General features: G+C 38.5%; 1 protein-coding gene across 2 annotated transcripts in view; it reads right to left on the bottom strand.

The window, feature by feature from the left end:
* Polq (DNA polymerase theta) overlaps window positions 1-14,068 on the bottom strand; it is a 63,793-nt gene extending 49,725 nt beyond the window's left edge. For both annotated transcript variants that reach the window (XM_042669662.1, XM_042669663.1), the window contains exons 1-8: window positions 13,849-14,068; window positions 11,929-12,108; window positions 10,223-10,353; window positions 7,739-7,895; window positions 5,960-6,068; window positions 4,920-5,139; window positions 3,405-3,552; window positions 1,590-1,736 (exon numbers count right to left, since the gene is read on the bottom strand). In XM_042669662.1, the coding sequence (XP_042525596.1) occupies window positions 1,590-1,736; window positions 3,405-3,552; window positions 4,920-5,139; window positions 5,960-6,068; window positions 7,739-7,895; window positions 10,223-10,353; window positions 11,929-12,108; window positions 13,849-14,020 (1,264 nt within the window). In that variant the 5' untranslated portion in view covers window positions 14,021-14,068. The remainder of the gene's footprint in view (window positions 1-1,589; window positions 1,737-3,404; window positions 3,553-4,919; window positions 5,140-5,959; window positions 6,069-7,738; window positions 7,896-10,222; window positions 10,354-11,928; window positions 12,109-13,848) is intronic.
* Between the last annotated feature and the right edge of the window lie 3,809 nt (window positions 14,069-17,877).

The raw sequence follows: 17,877 nt of genomic DNA on the forward strand, positions 1-17,877 counted from the left end.
TCAAGGGCAGCCCAGGAATACAACAGAGACCTCTTCTCAACCACAAGATTGGCATGGTTGTGCATGCTTGTCATCCCAGCTGCATGAGGCTGAGATTGGAAGGATAGAAGTTCCAGTTACATCTGGACAGAAAAGTTTGAGATTCCCATTTCAAAGGAAAGAATCTGGATGTGGTGTCATGTACCTGTTAGGCCCGCTATGATAAGAAGCCAAAACTAGATGGATCATGCCACAGCTGAACAGGAAGTGAAACTCCCTCTCAAAAATAACCATCTATAAAAGGGCTTAGTGGTAGAGCACCTACTTAGCAATCATGAGGCCCTAAGTTCAAATCCCAATACTGCCAAAAAGAGAAAGGGAAAAAAAGAGAGTACAACCTGCCATTTCTAATATATCTCATCTTCTAGGCTTAGAGTCAACAAATTAATCCTGTAATTTATGTTCATATTATTTAATGTGGAATAGATGGTCCCTATTTCAAATACTCAGCCTGTCTCTGTCACATGAAAGCTACAAATGGGTATTATCATGTTCTGACAAAACAATTTACAAAATCAATATTTACAAAAACAGACGGTGAGCAAAATGACCAGCATATTACTGTTTGCTAAACCGTTCTTTGTGTTTATAACTCACATGTATTTTTAATTTATTTTAAAATGTTATGACACATATCATAAAAAATTTATGCATATATAACAATAAAACGTAAAATAAGTTGACAGGGTTAAATTCTTAATCTTAAAAGCAACATATTCATCATATCCTTAGTACCTATGATCAGGATAAGATCATTTCCTGAGAAAAAGTTCTTTTTTTTATTTTATTTTATTTTTTATTGTGAAAATACCATACAGAAGGGTTACAATTACATGGGCAAGGTAATGAGTAAATTTCTTATCAAACATTGTTGCCTCCTCAGAAAAAGTTCTTTAATTCAATGATTGTCATGGTCTTGACAAATTTTCATAATCTGTTTTATTTGACTTTTAAACACTTCTAGTTTTCTCCAATGTAATATGATAATTTTCAAATAAATTCAATTTTCATATATCTGTGAGAGTTTCAATTATCATTTAAGACAAAGAAGACATTTAGAGTGGATTATAACTAGAATAACAAGTACAACTCTACTTTTTTAGGAAAGTAAGTAGAGAAAGGGGAATTTTTTTAATCTATTTCCTCAATGACTCAAAAAGTCTTCACCTAGGGCTGGGAAGGTGGCTCAGTGGTAGAGCGCTTGCCTTGCATGCCTGAGGCCCTGGGTTCAATTCCTCAGCACCACATAAGCAAAAAGAAAAAAGCCGGAAGTGGCGCTGTGGCTCAAGTGGTAGAGCGCTAGCCTTGAGCTGAAGAGCTGAGGGACAGCTTCCAGGCCCAGGGTTCAGGCCCCACGACCGGACCTAAAAAAAAAGTCTTCACCTAATATTTATATACAACATAGATAACTCATACATGTGTGTTTTACTGTTGTTTAGATAATCCATGCCATTTCTTAAAATCTAAGACTATTAATATAGTTAAGAAGAAATAAATACACATACATATAAAAACAAATAAATTATAATAATTTTTGGAAGACAGAATACCTGCATGATGAAATGCTACTCCCCATGGTACAGTATTTTGTAACACTGAGTCCAGTCCTGAAGGGGAACGTTTTAACTGATCCATCACTTCCAACAGGCCCTTTTGTCCCAGAACCACTGGTGGAAATTCAGATGGTTGTACCAATCCTGTTACACACAAGAGAAATTATCAACCCCTCAACATTATTCACTGTTTAAGTATTATCTGCCTAATTCGTAACAGATAAATAATAAGGCAATGGTTCATAAACTACTGTATCCTAATATCAACTGGGGATCTTTTAGAAATACCAATCTCTGGACACTGATATAACTAGTAGCAGGGGTGTGACCTAGACTTACAGAACTTTTCAATCTTTCTGGACAATTCCAATGTGTGCTAAAGTTTAGAAAACTCTGCATTAATGTGAAACAAAGTCCTTAGTTGGGGGTGGGGAGGAGAGTCAAAGTTACCAACCAAGGTTAAGGGAGGACAACAGATGATTGCCACTCAAAGCCTATTTATGAAAATCCTTCATAGCCTCTTCCCAGATCAGGCTCCGTTCCAAGCTCTAGTGTCTGGGAACTACTGCCAGAGATCACAATAATACAATCTTAAGAAAAAAATTATTCTTGTCATGAAATAATATAGTTGTCATGGTACAGTATAAGGAATATAAGCACTGCACAGAAAAAATCAAGAGAGAACTGTATCAGTTAATACAATGCTGGACCAGTCCCATCAACACATACTTCAAACTAAGTTTACTTGCTGAAGTAGGGCTTAAGCTGTCTACCATCTCTCATACCACTGACATAATGAAGCAATAAAATATCTTAATGGACTACGCCTAGACATGGTCTCTATTTCCCTTATTTATCTTGAGCCCCAAGATAACATTCATTCTAATCAGTAAAATAACATACTAATGGTTACAGCAGTACACAAGACCACCATTCAGCAATCAAAAGGTAACAAACTGGCCAGTACAACCTGAATGGACCTCAAAACATGAGTGAAAGAAGCCACACATATGAGCTGGAGCTGAGGACAACGGGTGGAGCTCGACAACAGGGCAGAAAAAATTTTGGACTGATAGAAATATTCTATGCTTGGGTGGGGGGGTGGGGGAGGATGGGATGGGAAGGGGAAACAAAGGAGGAGGCTACAATGCTTGATAAGAAATGTACTCATTACCTTGCCCATGTAATTGTAACCCCTCTGTACAGTATTTTCACAATAAAAAAAAAGAAATATTCTATGCACCAATTACAGTAGTGCTTAAGCAAACACATATTTATTAAAACTCATCAAATTATATACTTAAAATGGATAGTTTACTATATAACCTATCTTACAGTAAAGCTGATTTTAAAATACATGTGTACATGTATCTATCTATATATATATAATATATATGTAATGTTACATATATTTATACATGTATATGTATTTTGATGTTTAGAGTCACATCTTTGGAATTATAATGAAAGATATGATCACTTTCCCCAGGGGGGAAAAAGTGTCTATGTGTTTTTCCATACAATGTAGGGGCTCCAGAACTCCCCTAAAAGCCCATGGATACCAAATGAAAAACCTAAGTATATACTATAAAACCTAGTACCCTAAAAATCTGTAGATGATAAGCCTAAGTATGTGTACCTAGTATCTTTAGTGAAGAGAGGAAAAAATTAGAATCACACAAACATATTTTGTAAAGCGCAGCTATTGGACAGGCAGTAGCAATGATGGAACAGAATCATTCTTTGTTAATTTGATATTGCTGTCAAGCAATTATACGAAGTATGAAGGCTTCATTTGCACCTGTAACTCACCTTCAGCTTGCTTGTGAAGATTATAAAACTCTCGGGCAACAATATCTGCCAGCTTCTCACACCATTTTTTTGATGGACAAAAAAGTAATACTGAATGGTTATCACGGACGGTCTCATAACATAAACTAACAATATGGTCCTCATCACCCTAAAAAAAAAATTGCATTTGCACATAAGTTTAAAATCACTCATTTTGCTTCATGAAGAAGGTTTTAATACCTAAGTGCATAATAAAAATCAAATACAAAGTCAATAAAAACAAAAATTTAAAAAAAGAAAATAAACCTCCATACCACATAATGCAAGAAGAAAATATTTGTTATGTGTTCAGCTAACATTCATGGAACTCCATCCCTCAGATAGTGAGAATACAGTAGTAAGCAAACAAAAATCAAGGGTCTAATCTTTAGGAAGTTTATAGTCTCACTGAGACACAATTAAGTACTAAACGTAAAATACAACTATAAGATGCACTGAATAAGCGTTACAATGGTTTATGGCTTCATATTTGACAGAAATCTGAGACCATTCTAAAAGAAAGGTTTTCCAAGAAAATTATTTAGCTAAGGCATGAAGAAGGACAGGCATTATCTCAATGAAAAGTGACACTTTTTCACTTACAACAAAAACTTATGTGACTATCCTATAGCAGTCTGCAAGTTCTCCTTACTGGAAGAATGTCAATGTGTGTAACTAGTTTAATCATCCTTCTATTTGTCCATTAAAAAATTTATGGGAGGCTGGGAAGGTGGCTCAGTGGTAGAGCGCTTGCCTTGCATGCATGAGGCCCTGGGTTTGATTCCTCAGCACCATATAAGCAGAAAAAGCCGGAAGTGGCGCTGTGGCTCAAGTGATAGAGCACTAGCCTTGAGCTGAAAAGCTGAGGGACAGCACCCAGGCCCAGGGTTCAAGCCCCATGACCAATTAAAAAAAAAAATTATGAGGATTGAGCAAAACACAGCAGAAAAAATGTTCTGTCCTCATGTTTCTATTCCAGTAAGAGATAGATAATAACAAAAAGAAGATAAGGAAAATTCAAAGTACAGTAAGTCTATCTTATTTGCAGATTTATTACACGTCATTTTGACCAAGCACAATCAAATAAATAAACAAAGGAAATTTTTTTTTTCAAAGTTTAATTCTCCAGTGCGCTTTACTCAATTCAGTGGATGGGGAGAAGCTCTTAGTTACTCTGACCAAGCATCAGTTGTAGTTAAATCATTGTGTGGTGTGCTCAGTGTTTCCTTGGCCTTCATTTTATGAAAATCTGCCTCTCAAAAAGTATATCAGGAAATAAATATCACTTACATTAAAGGTACAACTACATTCCCTCTCACCACCATTAATTCCTCAAGGTGAAACTGATTATTAGTTAATCAGTTAATATTAATTTTAATAGATTTTTAATGTACAATTGACTATTTTGCAACCTCTAATTATGTATTTCAAAAAAAATGATTATAGGTTGCTAGAAAATGCAAAGATACTGATAGTGATGCTGCAAGAATAATTTACCTTTACTTGTAGCATGGGTCGAAATTCCCTCACAAGCTTCATTGAAGAGTCATAAATGGAATTTCCAATTTTTACTAACTCCAAAAGTGGTACAGGACGAAAGTCAGTATGGTAGAGTTCAGCATTCAACCAAGAAGCCACAAGCTCCAAATTAGGAAGAGTAGCACTCATGCCAACAATCTGTACAGCATTAGACAAAGACCTTGGCGACTCTGGCTGGCTGTGAAGACCAAATGGAAACACATTAAGATAGGGTGTAAATTAACCAGTAAAGCTGGTAACAGCAGTGCTGGTCATGTCCTTGTTACACACGTGCAGTAATGGGGCCTTGAACCTGCTAGGCGGTCCAGTCACTCTACTACTTGATCCACATCTTCAGACCTTTTTGCTTTAGTTATATTTCATGTAAGGTCTTATGCTTATGCTCAGGCCGGTCTAGACCACCATGATCCTCCTATTTCTATTTGCCATTATGAGATACGGGCTGACAGGAGTTTTTTTTTACTGATTGAGATGAGACCTTGCTACCATTTTGCCCAGGAATGCTTTCAACTGTGGTCCTTCTGATCTCCACCTCCCAAGTAGACAGGAATACAGGCATAAGCTACTGCAACGAGTTTATACATTCTGCCTCAATTACTTCTTTTGGAACAATAACAAACTGCTATACATGTGTTTTTTCTGAATAAGAAATGTACAACAGCCAGATGCCGGTGGTTCAAGCCTGTAATCCTAGCTAGCTAGAAGGTTGAGATCTGAAGATCGCAGTTCAAACACAACTGGAGCAGGAAAGTCCATGAGACTCTTATCTCCAATTAACCATCAGAAACTGGAAGTTGCACTGTGGCTCAAAGTAGTAGAGTGCTAGCTTTGAACACAAAAGCTCAGGAATTGTGCATAGGCGCTGAGTTCAAGCCCCATGACTGACCAAAAAAAAAAAAAAGTACTACATTCCTTTAATTTAACACATACTTTTGTAGCTTTGCAACCTTCTCAACATGGTTTGGAATCTGAGTAATTTAGTTACTTCAGGTACTCACCATGATGCTGATTTCTGAGTAACATAACAAATCTTGGTCAGCAAAAGTTCCAGCAGATACCCTCGGTGAGAGTCTCCGAGCATGTGTAACTCATCCACAACCACCATTCCTAGAAGGATTTTTCCAGATTCTATGTTTTATAGAATTTCACAATACCAAGTAGAAATTTAAGACTCAGTATTTTATATCATACAATAAGAAGTTGTCATTATAATATACTTCAAGTAATGCTAATTTCAAACTATAAAACAAACATAAAACAAAACCTGGTCTCTGCATACAATCAATTAATTCCTTTCCAAGAAGATTTAGGTATCATAAGCACTCCTTTCTACTACAATGTATTCTGGATCTTAAAAGTCAATGATTAGGGGGCTGGGAAGGTGGCTCAGTGGTAGAGCACTTGCCTTGCATGCCTGAGGCCCTGGGTTTGATTCCTCAGCACCACATAAGCAAAAAGAAAAAAGCCGGAAGTGGCGCTGTGGCTCAAGTGGTAGAGCGCTAGCCTTGAGCTGAAGAGCTGAGGGACAGTGCCCAGGCCAAGAGTTGAGGCCCCATGACCGGACCCAAAAAAAAAAAGTCAATGATTAGCTTACTCAGAATTAATCAAACCCAAGAAAAACTGTGTCTCATTACTGAGACATTTCTAAATATTACCAATTTAATCTTATAGATTAGCAATTTACAAATGATTACAAAAAAGAACATAAGCATGTAATATATAATGTATCATAGACATTTATCTCAGTTACTCAAGACTTAACTTTTTCTATAAGGAAACAACCATACTCAAATAAAATCAGACTTCAGCCAATGAAAAAGATGATTTTTAAGGGATTATTCCTTTAAATATGATAGTCTAATGTCACTCTACTTCAAACACAAATATAAATATACATTCTATTCCCATTTAGGCATAATTGGAATAATGCTCTCGAGAATTTCTGAAAAAGATTATTATTAATCAATGCCTTCTTTATATCTTCATAACCCCAATGAACTAAGTTCCTAAGTTTCTAACATAAATTTGGAAAATATATTTAAACCATAACAGAGAGACAGAAAAATTGTAATATAGCTTAGGGCCTGAGAGTGCAGTTTAGTGGTATAGTGCTTACCTAGTACACATGAGGCCCTAGGCATGAAGAAAACCAAACAAATCAAAACATTGCTGATACTTTTCCAGGTTGTAACTCCAGCACTGGGAGGTGGAGGTGGGATCATGAGTTTGAGATGAGTGTGAGGATAATCTAGGCTATATAGTAGAACACTGACTCAAAACAAACAAACCACTAGCCCCCAAAACAAAACAACAAAATAACGAAACTTCCTAAGCAGAAACCTCAATGTTTCTACATGCACTGGTCCCTTTAACCAGTACTCCTACTAAAATCAAGACCATTCACAGGCTTTCCCAATGACATAAGATGCTCTTTTTCCTTATCATTACACTACCTCTAAATCATATTACATGAGTTATTTTAACATTTATTCATTTATCCAAAACTATTTATTCTATCTACTTTGCCAAGTACTGAACTAGGTACATTAGATGAAATAACAAAACTATTAACCTATTAAAATCCTCAAGATAACTAAAATCCAATATGTCCTAAGTAATAAGGTACCTCTTTTGTTTTTGTTTTGTTTTGTTTTGTTTTCCGGTGGTACTATAGTTGGAATAGGGCCTAGAATTACTGGGCAAGTGCACTAACATTTGAGCTATATCTCCAGAAATAGCAATAGGACAAATTTGCCTCATTTTCTAATTTTTCTTACCTAACAAATCCATCTTATTTTCTTCTATGAGGCGATTGATCAGACCATTGGCTCTCTCAATTGTGCAGACAGCAATGTCCAAGGAAGAGAAATGTCCTGCTGGAGAAGAGCTGCCCATATAACCATCTACTTTTATTCCTACTTCCTGAAACAGACTCTGAATTGAGTAAAAAAGAAACAGTATCAGTGAAAAAGTTAAAAACTCATGAGTTATGATTTCTATCCCAGGACACAGACATAAGCATCTAAAGACCTTTATCAGGCTACTGTCAAGTTGCTCTGGCCAAGACATCCTGGTTCTTAGAATATATACTAGAAATTATAAGTTTTGTCCATTAGAATGAATAAAACTCAGTCCTTAATTGGTCATTTTCATGATATTATTTAAAAATCTAAGTCCTATTTTTTATGTTTTTTTAATTGTAAAGATACTGTACAGAGGGTTTATAGCTACATGAATAAAGTAATGAGTACATTTCCTATCGAGCATTGTTATCCTCCTTTGTTTTTCCCCCTACCATTCCTTCCCTCCCCACTTACCCAACTCCTCCCTCCTCTCCCCCCCCAAGCTGTAAAGTTTGTTTTTTAACATAGAAATTACAACTGGAGAAAATGTACCTCAGGCACTAACATTTTTACTCTAATAAATAGCAAGAAACTACCGAAATTTTTAACACTAATGTATTAGTGTTAAATATGGGGGGGTGGGGAGTTGGAGGGTTTGTTTGTGAGGAGTTGGAGGAAGGGTCATGGTTGTTGTTTTTAGCATTGTTGGGTTTTGTTTTGTTTTGTTTTTGCTGATCCTGGGACTTGAATGGACCTTAGGGTCTGGGCACTGTCCCTGGGCCTCTTTGTGCTCAAGGCTAGCACTCTGCCACTTGAGCTACAATGCCACTTCCAGCTTTTTCTGAGTGGTTTATTGGAGATAAAGTCTCACAGACTTTTCTGCCCCGGCTGGTTTCAAACTGCAATCCTCAGATCTGAGCTTCCTTAGTAGCTAGGATTATAGGCATGAACCATCAGTGCCTGGCATTTTTAGGTTTATTTTCATGTATATTTTTAACAGGTTCTCTCTTTATAGTCCAGGCTGGCACAGAATTCATAATCACTATACCAGGGTTAATCAAAATGTTAAGAAACAAACTCATACTCCATAAGGAAAAGTCTTATCCTACTAAAATTTCTTTTTTATCCTACTAAATATTTCTTTTTTATATAATGGAAGAAAAGTTTTTAAAAGTTAAAGTCAATGGAACTTTGATAATAGTTTGTTTAAAAAAACATTTAACTAACATATCTTCTCATAAAAAGTATCTTTTCATCATTTTGTTACTTTGGGTCTTAGTTGAGAGGATGTTACCATGTAGGACAGCTTTGTTGGCTATTTGGCCTGTGAAATAACTGTTGAAAACATTTATAGAACCATGGAACTTTTGAGCTATGCATTTAGTGAATTTCTTCTGAGTATTACTGAATTAATCCATAGGGTTGAGGCTTAACAATGTGTGTTAACAGTCTCATTTTCCAATGCAACCTGAGGCTCAGCAAGGTGCATGTCTGGGCTAAAGATAGTAGCAAAACTAAGAGGAGGACCTAGATTTACTTTGGCCTATCAGTAAAGTAGTACTTCTATTCCAACAATACAGTTTTATTGTAGAAATCATAGGGAAACATTCATTCTTGTGCGTGCGTGCGTGCGTGTGTGTGTGTGTGTGTGTGTGTGTGTGTGTGTGAATATGGGGGCTTGAACTCGGGGCGTGGGCACTGTCCCTTAGCTTTTTCACTCAAGGTTGCCATACTACCATTTGAATCACACCTCTATCCAGCTTTTTTGTAGTTAATTGGAAATAAGAGTCTCAGGTACTTTTCTGCTTGGGCTGGTTCAAGCAACAATCTTCAGATCTCAGCCTCCTGAGTTGCTGGTAATACAGGCTTGAGCCACCAGCACCAGCAAATTCATTCTATTTAATGAAACACTCTATTTGTGAAAATGCCTTAAAAACTAGTTAAGTATCATATTAATGTAAGTGTTACTCATTTTTCCAGGAAAACTACCACAAGCATAAGCACCAATGAATAACTGCTCTTCAGCCCCTAAATGTGGCCAGCCAGGTCTCAATCAAGATGGGGTAAGCTTCCTTAAATGCTCTTTCCTGTCCATGCTTCACTCTAGTCCTATTCCTTAAGCTCTATTTCTTCATTTGCAGTTATGTGCCAACCAAAGTACACTGTTTACTTCCTAAGAAAACATTGACAAACTCTTACATGATGCTCAATAAACTGCTGGATTTGATAGCCCCCTCTCCTTTATATAACAGCATTTTAAAAAATTTCCTTCTTTAAACTTTCAGTACCTTTAATAATCAACTTTTAAAGCTAGATGAGATGCAATAAATGAAACTGTTCTCACTTGTTTTTATAATTCTATTGGAAATGAGTAAAGCCAAAGCTGCCAATATGCTAAACACAGTACAAAAACATTACCTGAAGATAGTATTTCTTCTCTTTAGCCACAGAAACAAAGGGAAGAATAAATAAGGCTTTCTTCCGCATTTCCAAAACACGCTTCAAAATAAGTAATTCTGCAACAAGGGTCTTTCCAGCACTTGTAGGAGCTAAAACATGATTATTCCACAAAGTTACAACAGAAAGAAGTAATGTCTGGTACACCGCATTAATAAATATTTTAAACTACCACCAGGATTACCAAGCCTCATTTGAAATCTTTATACCCTGAAATACCTCACTTTAAACTACCTTTCTAGACTCATTCTGAAAATAGATATAATGATACTTATATTGGCAAAACTGATAGATAATAATGAAATCTAGCTTGCTTATTCCTAAAGATTCATTCCTTTAAGTGCTTGAAAGCAATGAGCAATTTTACATAATGTGCCAGGAGCTATAATAGAGGCTGAGGAGGGGAGGGGAGGGGAGCACAAGGGAAGGGAGGGGAATAGAAGGGAGGGGAGAGAACTTACATGAGGAAGAAGAGAAGGGAAAAAGAATACCAAGCATAAAAAGCATATGCACAGGGCTAGAGGAAAGCCTGGTACATTGGGATGACAATGAGTAATTCAGTAAGCCTGGAGTAAACATCCTTCAGAACAGAAAGAGAAGAGATGTGAAAATGCCGCATAAGAAGCCATATGATCCCACCGGGGAAAGAATTTAGACAATCCTAAAAGCAAATCAGAAATGACTAATGAGTTCTTAGAAAGAGAATAAGGTCATATTTGTGCCTTTAAAAGATCACTTTGGCTGCAGAAATAGGGCAAAACCAGAGAAAAAGATAAACATGTATTATCTATAGGCTACTGTATAATCTAGGATTATACAATAATAATGAACCTAAGAGCACAAAGTAGAAAGAATCAAGAGATATATAAGGTAATAGAACTTGGCTAGGAAATGCTATACTACTACTAGCTGGCATTTAGGAAGACTTTCTATATGTCAAAACTGTTCTCACCTCTTACACATATAAAATAATTTAATCCTAAATGTGATCAAGTCAGATTCCCTGAATGCCTCTCTCTCCATTACAAAGTCACACAGCCAGAAAGTGATAGTTTTTAAATCCAACAAGTTAAACTCCACAGCCTGAACTTACAGCTAAAAATTAATTCCCTTTCATAGCCATAATGAAAAAAATCTGACACAAAGTTCAGAGAAAACACAAAGGAATTGCTATCTTACCAAATAATTAGACTCAAGTGAGTATGGTAATCACAAGTTAAAAATCGTGTATATATAAAACTTGCCCATGGGAAAAAAAACCCACATAAATCTTCTTATAAGGGACATCACATTGGGTGTGTATGTATACAACCCTGTAGAAACAGGTCCGTTGAAAAACATACAATATGCAAATACCATGCCCTGAAAAGCAGCTGAGACCTAAAGGTGGAAGAACAGACTGATATTTCCCATGACATCACCCTTTCACCCTGGGACACACATTTGCTGAACAAGAATTCTGAGTCTATAAGTTGCAATATTTCTTGTTCCACCACCACCACCACCATATAATTGAACTTCCATAACTTAAGTATGCATATGTGACTTCACTTTTAAAATATATTTTAAATGTCTCATCCACCTTAAGAAAAAAATCATACCCAATAGTTACCTTACACTGATAATTATCTTTTAAAGAGTAGAGAAGTTTGCATAAATCTGAATACCTGAATAAACTAAATTCTTTCCCTCCAAGACTTGTCCAAGCAAAAGGCATTCTGCCTGCCATTCAAACATCTTTTTTACACCAAAACTGTGGTATTTCTCCAAAACTTCTTTAGGAAGGCTCCAATTTGCCAATAACAGTTTGTCTATTTGGTCATCAGGAACTGTTTGCTTACATTCTCCTTTCAGGAAAAAAAGAAGAACAAGAGTTAGATCTAACATAACTTTTGTAGTATTTTCCCTGTGTGTTGGAATGAAGCTATTTAAAACAGACTTTAAGAAGCTCGTGAGAAATTGACCTTGTATAGAAATTATGTACTAAATATAATTTGAAAATTCTTAAAAAGTCCTACCCCCCCAAAAAAAACCACGAACGTCTGCTATACACAATGGATAAGAAGTATAAGAATTATAGGGAGTGAAGAGAGTTCCCTAATCAGTAAGTAAGCATTACAAAACTGAATTAGGGAGGTTTCCATTTAAGTTTTAATTAATATGAGGATGACTGGGCAACAATGACTGAGCAATTAATTATCATATAACTAAATGTTTACCCGCCAATAACTGCGTTAACATTCACAGGACACCTAACTTACCTTAAAAAACATTACAAATTCAAGTAAGCCAGGCCCAAAGAAACATAGGTCCCATGGTTTCCCTTATTTGCAATATCTAGTATATGTCTGAGTCAAGCAGAAAAGGTCAGGTAAGGTGATGTTAGGGAAATGAACCCTAAGATATGTATTCAAATGTTTTTTTTTTCTTTCATGTGATTGTTTCTAACACATTTATAAGACTCTTTCTTTTTTGCTTTGTATGCCCCTCTCCCACAGTATAACCCCTGCTTTACTGTATTTGATGTTGGTATAATTTGTGGAGGGGAAGGGGAAAAACAAGTCGTTTAAATAGGGATACAGGTGGACCCATTGCAACAATGAGAAGTACAAGTTGTTATGTCGAAAACGAACTTTACAACTTTGGTAGGGGGGAGGAGGATTGGGTGGAGGGGCGGGGGAGGATGGGAAGGGATGGGAAGAGGAAACAAAGGAGGAGGCTACAATGCTTGATAAGAAATGTACTCATTATCTTGCCCATGAAATTGTAACCCCTCTGTACAGTATTTTCACAATAAAAAAAATAAAAAATAAAAAAAATTACAAATTCGATACAGGAACTGAAACCGCCAGACTCAGTAGTCCTGTATAAGACTCTTTGCAGCAGCAGAGCGCCAGAGGCTCACATCTGTAATCCTAGCTACTCACACTGAGATCTGAGGATTGAGGTTTGGAGCCAGAAAAGTCCATGAGACTTTTCAAAAAGCCAGAAGTGGAGTTGTGGCTCAAGCAGTAGAGAGTGCCCTGAGTTCAAGTCCCTATACCAACACACACACACACACACACACACACCACATGCCTAGCACACACACCTCACATGCAAACACAGCACACACACCCCACATGCACACACAAATAGTACACATGCACCTCACATACACACACACACCACATGCCTAGCACACACATTTCACATGCAAACACATACAGCACACACACCCCACATGCACACACAAATAGTACAGATGTAAAACACACACACACACACACACTTCACATATATACACACATGCACACACCCCTGTAAGAGGAGTACTGAGCAGCATTAGGAAGCTCACTTGTGGTGCCAGCCTTTGGCTAGCTGGAAGGTGGCTCCGTCAGGGTGAACTATGCAGAAAGCACTGTGAGTTTACCCCCCCCCCAGCACACACACACAGCGCGCACGCCAGGCGCCCCCAGGCCTGCACAGCACGCCACCAGCCGCACCAGGCCGCAGTTGGAGGCAGACGCGCCCGAGGGCGCGCGGCCGCGGCCCGGCCCGCCGGACTCCCTCCACCCCTCGCTCGGAGCTCCGTCTCCCCCAAGTACCTGGGGTGCTGGCACCCGCGGCCTGCAGGCTGCGCCCCAGGCCCGGCGGCGGACTCAGCACCGACCGGGACAGACGCTGGGGGCTGACACTGCTGTCGCCCCCGCTGGCTGACCTCGAGTCTGGGCTAGATTCGGAGCGCCGCCGTTTCCCACTCCGACGCGGAAGATCCATGGCACACAAGCCTTTCTTTGTGGTTCAAGACACGACACTGCAGTCCCAGCAGCTTCCCAAGGCGGAGAAAGCCCGCGCGGTGACAGGTGTAGCCGCCATCTTCCCGCCACGGCTTTCAAACTCAGTCCTCCCAGCTCGCCCCGGAACCATAGAGTTCCGGTGGCCAGAGTAACCCGGAAACCATAAAGTCTGGGGGGGGGGAAGAGCGGCTCGCGCCGGAGTCTGACTTCCGGCCTCCCAGCTCCGGGGCTGGGCAGGAAGAGAGCGCTAGGGTCCCTCCCTGGTAAGTGGAAGGAGCTTCAAACGCATTTGTCAACAAGCGGGCTTAAAAGGAGCCTTCCTTGGTATGCATTTATGAGTTGAATGGAACACGTATCCTGACCCTTCAAGGGTAGTTTAATGTGTTTTCTTTTTTCAAAAGTTACTCCAGGTTGTGTGTGCAAATCATCCTACAGACCGGGCGCCGGTGGCTCACGCCTGTAATCCTAGCTACTCAGGAGGCTGAGATCTGAGGATCGCGGTTCGAAGCCAGCCCGGGCAGAAAAGTTCGCGGGAGACTCTCATCTCCAATTAACCACTCAAAAACCGGAAGTGGCGCTGTGGCTCCAGGGCTAGAGCACTCGCCTTGAGCACGAAGAGGCTGTGGGACAGTGCCCAGGCCCTGGGTTCAAGCCCCACAACCAACCAAAAAACAAAACAAAAAGATTCTACAGGATAACTTTGGATTTCTGGTGGAGCCTAATTTGCCCTTCCTTCTCTCCTAAGTGTATATGATGATGGTAGGGCGGGAACGACTTCAGTCTCCAACTTCTGTTTCAGTTTGGTGCCCTGGAAAAAGTTGGGATTGGGGATCAGGGATTGGGGACCCTTCTGGATAGCCGTAAGAAAGGAGGTGTGAAGGTGTCTGAAGGATCCTCCTGAGCCAAGACTTTACTGATGGGTTTGTGCTCTGCCTTTTGCCAGAAGCCAGTGCCTTATGGGCTTCAATTACTACCTGCCTGTTCATTTCACCAAGTAAGCCTTGTTTGTGACCAGTCCCCTGACCTGAAGAGATTGAGCTATTCCAGAGCCCTAACAGAAGGAAAAAAAAGAAGACAATACTCTAAAGTCCCGCCAGATGGAGACATTACTCCAGGAAAGAAACATTTTGTAGTTGTCTTTTATGTACTTATTCACTCAACAGCTTCTGCTGTGAATTAGGTCCTGGGGCATATGACAGTGAAGTTGTGTGAAAGAGAAAGAACTTAGAGAAGACAAGATACTGACCAAATAAATTAATAATTTTAAATTTTTAAGTATTTGCTCAGAGAGAAATGAATAGACCTATCAGAGGAATAAAGGAATCCTAACTTAGATTATGGTCATGAAAACAATAAAGGCTAAGAGGTAACTCTTGTATTTAGAGGAGAAAGAAGGGGAAATACAGGAAATGAAACCGGGCAATGATTCAGACATCTGAGTGGTCTCTTGGAGATGTATAGAGTGAGTCCACAGCTTTCCAGGACCACTCTCTGACACTGGTTAACTCTGTTTCATCACTTCTAGATGATTAGAAAGGTGGTTGATGTAAAGTAAATAGTTGAATTTTTTAGAAATCACAACTTACACTCATTCTGTATGCACAGAACTTGTAACCTCCCCCATTCAGCAGAATCCTACATTCCTATCTACCAACTTGGCAGAAAGTACTAGTATATTATTTATGTCTGACTTAAGGTTTGTGCTTTAGGGGAAAGGTCATCTTTGATTTTCATCTTTCATCTTTTCATCCACTCTGTTCCTATTAAATGTTTTTTTCTCTCCATTTCTTTCAACTCTTTGCTCTTCTACCTTTTTCACTTTTCCAGATGTTTTTGCTAAAGCCCTCCCCCCTTTTTTTTTTCTGTCTGCCTCTATTTCAATGGGTTTCTGCTTAGGAAGTTTTGTTATTTTGCTGTTTTGTTTTGGGGGCTAGTGGTTTGTTTGTTTTGAGCCAGTGTTCTACTATCCTCACTATCCTCACACTCATCTCAATCTCATGATGCTGCCTCTACCTCCCAGTGCTGGAGTTAAAACCTGGCTAAAATATCAGCAATGTTTTGGTTTGTTTGGTTTTCTTCAGTGTTGGTGATCATGCCTAGGGCTTCCTGTGTACTAGGCAAGCACTCCACCACTAAGCCACACTCTCAGGCCCTAAGCTATTTTACAGTTTCTCTGTGTGTTATGGTTTAAATATGTTTTCCAAATTTATGTGTTAGACATTTAGAACCTAAGTTCATGGGTATTGAATGATATTTAGAGTTACGGCCTCTAGGATGTGATTAGGATTAGAGAAGGTCATCAGGATAGAGCAGTGGGCTTGATCTCCACTACTTCCCCTCCAAAAAGTTGAATGTTCGTACGATACAGCAGGTCCATTCCTGGCTATATACCAAAAGAATTGGATACAAGATCTCAGAGATACTTATACATTCATGATCATAACAGACAAAAGATGGAAGCAACCCTAGCATTCACCAATGGATGAAGGTATAACAAAGTAAAAAAGAGAACATTTCTGAACCTGGCAACAGCATAGGTGAACCTTAAGGACATCATGCTAAGTGAAATTGATCAGAAAAGAACAAATGCATGCCCGATTCTTTTCATAGCCAACTTAGGGGAATAGCCCAGATTCTATACAACCAATGAATGGATCAAGAAAATGTGATTATATATTTTTTTATTTATTTATATTATGGAATTTTATTCATCTATCAGGAAGAATAATATATCATTTGTAGGGAAATGGATGGACCTGGAAAAAGAAAACCCTATTGAGTGAAGTAAACCAGGATTAAAAACACAAGAGCACATGTTTTCTCTCATGTGAATGTTAGACCTAAAATATAGACATATGTAAATGTACACAACAATATATATATACATATATATACACCCATACACATATACACATACACACTTATATATGTGTGTTATATGTATATATCTATATATGACTAAAGTATAGTATATGCGGAATGAGACTCTGCTGTAACCCCTTTGAACAATTAACAGATGGTTTAACAAAATGAGTATCAAGAAGTTGAAACATGTCTTGAGGAAAAGGAGTGATGGTGGACAAATGGAAAGAGGAATGGTGGGTGAATACAGTCAGAACATACAGTATACATATGTGGACATGGAAGTAGGAAATGGGATGGGGTGGGGGAAATGATGGAAGGAAGACTTTAAGATGCATTGTACATATTAATACACATATTAATTGAAACCCCTTGTACAAGTATTTGAAGATAATTTTAAAAATGAAAACAATAAAGGCATGCAGCTCCACACCAGCCTTCTTTTTATTTTTTTAAGCACAGTTACCAGTATCTACAGCAATGTGATACCTGCATGCAGTTTCACTCATCTTGTTATCTGCTGCCATAACAGTTAATATAGTACCATGTATATTGTGGTTAGTGACCAGATAGTTACTGAAAGAGATGAAAAGCTCTTCCCAGGAAGACTTAATAGATGGAACTTAGGACTTAGGGCTATGTAACATACTTCTAAACAACACAACAACAACAACAACAAACTTTATCACTACACCTCACAATAGTCATAGTCAGAAGAATTGTAACACAGACATATTAGCTGCCAGAGAAACATACCAAGAACTGAGTAAAGAGAAGGAAGTCAAGAACAGTCATGTGTGTGTTGAACATTGAAGGTCTGTGCCCATTAGCCAGTGCTGGTTAATATATCTCAGTAGTTTAAAATAAAAAGCACCTGCCGTTCTGGAGTCAGCTAGCCAGCTGGATAATGTGGACCATGGTAGGTTCTCCTGCATGTTTGTGGGTCGGCTGGCTGTTGAACGTGTTTAAAATAGC

Source organism: Dipodomys spectabilis, unplaced genomic scaffold (assembly GCF_019054845.1).
Source record: "Dipodomys spectabilis isolate Male_0828 unplaced genomic scaffold, ASM1905484v1 ptg000017l, whole genome shotgun sequence".
In the NCBI taxonomy this organism is placed as follows: domain Eukaryota; kingdom Metazoa; phylum Chordata; class Mammalia; order Rodentia; family Heteromyidae; genus Dipodomys; species Dipodomys spectabilis.